Raw genomic sequence first — 5,298 nt, 5'->3', positions numbered from 1 at the left:
TACACCATTAGAATTGCAAATTCCGTTGCTATTACGCAGTATAACTTCGTATGAAATTCTTGAAGCAAATCACGTTGCTATTGAAAATATGATCTTTGCTAAAGCATTTACGTTACTATGAAGATGAATATATCTCTCTTTTGATTTTGATCCTAATTTTGTATAATGTTTCTTTGCTGAAGTTCATCCGTAACTTTTGAAGATGTAAGTATCTTATTTTGTGAATTAAAGAAGCTTTTAAGCCTTGGTGGTGTGGGCCCCACTTTGATAAGCATGACTTGGCCACAAAGTCCTCAAAATGAGCCACCTATTTTAATGACTAAGAGTCATTACTTGGTATTTAAATCAAGACCCCTTGGCTACCACGTTGGGAGCATTTAACTTTATCCACATTATGCTTAATTAATTAGGTAATATTCCATTACCCAATAATTAATCAATTACCCACATAATTAAAAATTATCTCAAATTACTTAAAATACTACCCACTTTTAATACACTTTATACACCTTACTATCATGGTCATATGCTACCTTGTATGGTACTAATCAATAAATATGGGGTATTATAGCTTGGACCGTATTTTATCCCAAAATATGGCAAAACTCATTTTCTTCGTTTCACTTACCCATTCACCTTCACGAATTTACTTATCACTTGCTTGAAATAGTATGACACTAATAATCTCAAAATAATCTCATTTCCGAGCTTTGTGGAGGGCACTGGCCCGAGGTAGGGGACGAGGATGTCCTAGAGTTGCCCTAGTTGCACTACCAGCCGATCCAGTGGAGGATCTGTTTGATGAAGAACAGGGCGAGGTGCCCGCAGCAGAGCCAGCCCTGGTTGATTTCTTGTCAGCATTGGGCTTTCAGGAGGTTATGAACTGTATGCTGCGGTTCATGGATTCTATGACCTAGGCTGGTTTATTTCCAGCAAACCCAGCCACATCTCAGGTGGGAGGGAGAGAATAGACCCCTACTGCTCAGGCTCCTGGGCATGCAACTGCAGTATATCAAACCCCGGGCACACTACCCGTTGGCGGAGCCCAGCCAGTTGCAGCAGTTGTACCTGAGCCCAGACCAGCTACGATCGGCGAGCTGCAGAAGCTACTGGGTAGATGGACCAGGCTTCATCCTCCGGTCTTTGGGGGTGAGCAACATGAGGATCCCCAGGACTTCATTGATAGGTACAGGGAGAGACTACACAACATGAGTTTATTAGAGTCTCACGAGGTGGATTTCACTACCTTTCAGTTAGAGGGCAGAGCTCGTAGGTGGTGGAAGTCTTATCTCCTTGGCAGACTAGCTGGTTCTCCTCGCATGACTTGGGACCAATTCACACGCCTATTTTTGGACAGGAATATACCGCCCTCCAAGAGGGAAGAATTGCGGAGTTAGTTTGAGTAGCTCGAGCATGGTCAAATATCAGTGACCGACTATAAGGCGAGATTCTCTGAGTTGTCCCGCCATGCACTTATGATACTTCCTACCAACGCAGAGAGGGTGCAGAGGTTTGTTGTGGGGTTGCACTCTAGTATTCGGGCTAGTATGGATCGGGAGGTTGAGATGTGGACTTTTTATCAGTTGGTAGTAGAGATTGCTCGGAGGATTGAGGGTTACCGCCAGAGGGGTAGAAAGCAGATACAGTGGGATAAGAGATACCATTTTTCTGGAGAGTTCAGAGGTGCCCCAGCTGGGGGCAGAGGTCATTTTGATAGGGGTCAACCCAACATGCCCCTATATTCAGCACCACACCCTCATCGGAGGATTGAGGGTTACCGCCAGAGGGGTAGAAAGCAGATACAGTGGGATAAGAGATACCATTTTTTTGGAGAGTTCAGAGGTGCCCCAGCTGGGGGCAGAGGTCATTTTGAGAGGGGTCAACCCAACAGGACCCTATATTCAGCACCACACCCTCATTGGGGTATTCCAGCGCAACCCTAATTTAGTGCTATGCCGGAGAGTTCTTACCGCCCGCCAGCTATTCAGGGTTCTTCTAGTGGGTACTCCGGTCATCAGGGCTCTTCCAGTGCCTATTTCAGGGCCATGCCAGAGAGTTCATACCTCTCACCCGCTCTTTAGGGTTCTCCCGGTGGGTATTCGGGCCATTAGGGTCAGACTTTAGGGCAGCAATCCACCGCTCTGAGAGGTTGTTATGAGTGTGGGGATCCTAGTCACATGAAGAGACATTGCCCCAGACTTCGGGGCAAGGCAGTGCAGCAGGGTCAGCAATCCATGATTACTGCACCAGTAGCCGCACCAACTGTCCGGCCGCCCAGAGGCATAGGGCAGGTTGGTAGGGGCTATCCCAGAGGTGGAGGTCAGGCAGGCGGGGTCCAGCCAAGTGGCGCTCCAACTAGATTCCATGCTTTTCTGGCCAGACTAGATACAGTGGCCTCAGATGCTGTGATCACAAGTATTATTTCTGTCTGCGGTAGGGAAACTTTAGTACTATTTGATCCAGGGTCTACCTATTCGTATGTGTCATCTCTGTTTGCTCATTTTCTGGATATTCCGCGTGAGTCCTAGGGAACTCCTGTTTATGTGTCCACTCCTGTAGGATATTGTGTTGTTGTGGATCGGATCTATAGGTCCTGTGTAGCCACATTCTGTGGATACGAGACTAGAGTCGATCTTCTATTGCTTGCTATGACTGACTTTGAGGTCATCATGGGCATGCACTGGCTATCCCCATATCACGCCATCCTTGATTGCCATGCCAAGACTGTTACCTTAACGATGCCAATGTTGCCTAGATTGGAGTGGAGCGGTTCATCTGTCAGTACATCTAGTCTCGTTATCTCTTTTATGAAGGCTCGGCACATGGTCGAGAAGGGTTGTTTGGCTTATCTAGCCTATCTTAGGGATGCTACTGCAGAGTCTTCGAAGATTGATTCAGTACCAGTAGTCCGGGAGTTCTTCGATGTGTTTCCTTCTGATCTTCCAGGCATGCCACCAGATCATAATATCGACTTCTATATTGACTTGGCTCCAGGTACCCAGCCTATATCTATCCCACAGTACCGTATAGCTCCGAAAGAGTTGAAGGATTTGAATGAGCAACTTGAGGAGTTGCTAGCGAAGGGGTTTTTCAGTCCAAGTGTATCACCTTGGTGCCCAGTGCAATTTGTGAAGAAGAAAGATGGGACTATGTCGATGTGCATTGATTACCCCCAGTTAAGCAAATTTTACATCAAGAACAAGTACCCACTGCCTCGTATTAATGATTTGTTTGACCAGTTGTAGGGTGCTACGGTGTTCTCTTAGATCGACTTCAGGTCGGGGTACAATCAGTTGAAGATTTGGGACTTGGATGTTTGAAGACTACTTTCTGTACTAGATATGGCCATTATGAGTTTCTGGTGATGTCCTTCGACTTGACTAACGCCCCAGTGGCATTTATGGACTTGATGAACATGGTGTTCATGACTTACATTGATTCGTTTGTCATTGTCTTCATTGATGATATTTTTGATTTACTCTCATAGAATGGAGGAGCACGAGCAACACTTGAGAGTGGTGCTTCAGACCTTGCGGGAACAGAAACTATATGCTATGTTCTCCAAGTATGAGTTTTGGTTAGATTCTGTGGCATTCTTGGGGCATGTTGTATCAGGCGAAGGTATTAATGTGGATCCCAAGAAGATTGAGGCAGTTCAGAGTTGGCCTCGTCCTACTTCGGCGACAGTGATCAGGAGCTTCTTGGGGTTAGCAGGTTATTATCGCCAGTTCATAGAGGGCTTCTAGTCTATTGCAGCACTTTTGACTAGACTGACCTAAAAGGGTGCTCTGTTTCGTTGGTCCGATGATTGTGAGATGAGCTACCAGAAGCTCAAGAAAGGTTTGACTACAACACCAGTCCTAGTGTTGCCTTCCAGTTCGGGGATGTGCAGTATGTATTGCGACACTTCATGCGTTGGCTTGGGTTGTGTATTGATACAGCAGGGGCGAGTTATTGCATATGCTTCATGTAAGATGAATCCCCATGAGAAGAATTATCCTATGCATGATTTGGAGTTGGCCGCGATTGTTCATGCTCTTAAGATCTGGAGGCATTATCTTTATGGGGTGTCCTGTGAGGTTTACACTGATCATCGCAGCTTACAACATTTGTTCAAGCAAAGGGATCTCAATTTGAGTCAGCGTAGGTGGCTTGAGTTACTGAAGGACTATGACATCACCATTCTTTATCATCCGGGCAAGGCGAATGTGGTCGCGGATGCCTTGAGCAGGAAGGCAGAGAGTATGGGTAGCTTGGCTTTCATTTCAGCAGAAGAGAAACCACTAGCCTTGGAAATTCAGTCTTTAGCTAATAGACTTGTGAGGTTGGATATTTCAGAGCTCAGCCGAGTTCTTGAATGCGTCGTTGCCCAGTCCTCACTATTGGAGCAGATCAAGGCTCGACAGTTTGATGATCCGTACTTGACGGTTCTCAGAGAGACAATACTGCAGGGTAGTGCCAAGGAGGTTTCTATCAACGAGGATGGTGTTCTGCGACTCCAAGGTCGTCTATGTGTTCCAAATGTTCATGGCTTGAGGGAGAGGATTCTAGAGGAAGTGCATTGTTCTCGATATTCCATTCATCCACGTGCTACGAAGATGTACCGTGACCTGAGGCAGCATTATTGGTGGCAGCGGATGAAGAAAGACATAGTTTAGTATGTAGCCAGATGCCTAAATTGCCAGCAGGTTAAGTATGAGCACCAAAGGCCAAGAGGCCTACTCCAGCAGATGACTATACCTGAGTGGAAGTGGGAGCGCATTACTATGGACTTCGTAGTTGGGTTACCGCGGACCTTATGGAAGTTTGATGCAGTTTGGGTCATTGTAGACTGATTGACCTAGTCGGCACATTTCATTACATGGTGTGCCTATTTCCATCATATCAGATAGAGGTCCTCAGTTTACTTTGCATTTCTGGAGAGCAGTACATAGTGAGTTGGGGACCCGTGTAGAGCTGAGCACCGCATTTCATCCACAAACCGACTGGCAGTCGGAGCGGACCACTCAGATCTTGGAAGACATGCTTAGAGCATATGTGATTGACTTTGGGGGATAGTGGGATTGGTTCTTGCCTTTGGCCGAGTTTGCTTACAACAACAGTTACCAGTCTAACATTGAGATGGCTCCATTTAAGACTTTATATGGTCGCCGATGTCGTTCCCCCATCGGGTGATTTTAGCCCGGCAAGGCAAAGTTATATGGTACTAATTTGGTGAAGGATGCCTTAGAAAAGGTAAGTTTATTCAGGAAAGACTTCGCATAGCACAGTCCAGACAGAAGAGTTACGTGGACTAGA

General features: G+C 46.2%; 1 protein-coding gene across 1 annotated transcript; it reads left to right on the top strand.

Moving 5' to 3' along the window:
• Positions 1 to 4,244: 4,244 nt before the first annotated feature.
• LOC138893642 (uncharacterized) lies at positions 4,245 to 4,658 on the top strand. The gene has a single exon (XM_070178287.1). The coding sequence runs from the start codon at positions 4,245 to 4,247 to the stop codon at positions 4,656 to 4,658; it is 414 nt and encodes a 137-aa protein (XP_070034388.1).
• The last annotated feature ends 640 nt before the right edge of the window (positions 4,659 to 5,298 follow it).

The sequence above is a fragment of the Nicotiana tomentosiformis genome, chromosome 6 (assembly GCF_000390325.3).
Source record: "Nicotiana tomentosiformis chromosome 6, ASM39032v3, whole genome shotgun sequence".
NCBI classification, from domain to species: domain Eukaryota; kingdom Viridiplantae; phylum Streptophyta; class Magnoliopsida; order Solanales; family Solanaceae; genus Nicotiana; species Nicotiana tomentosiformis.
Note: the sequence above shows the minus strand (reverse complement) of the source record. Positions and strands in the feature narration are given on the sequence as shown.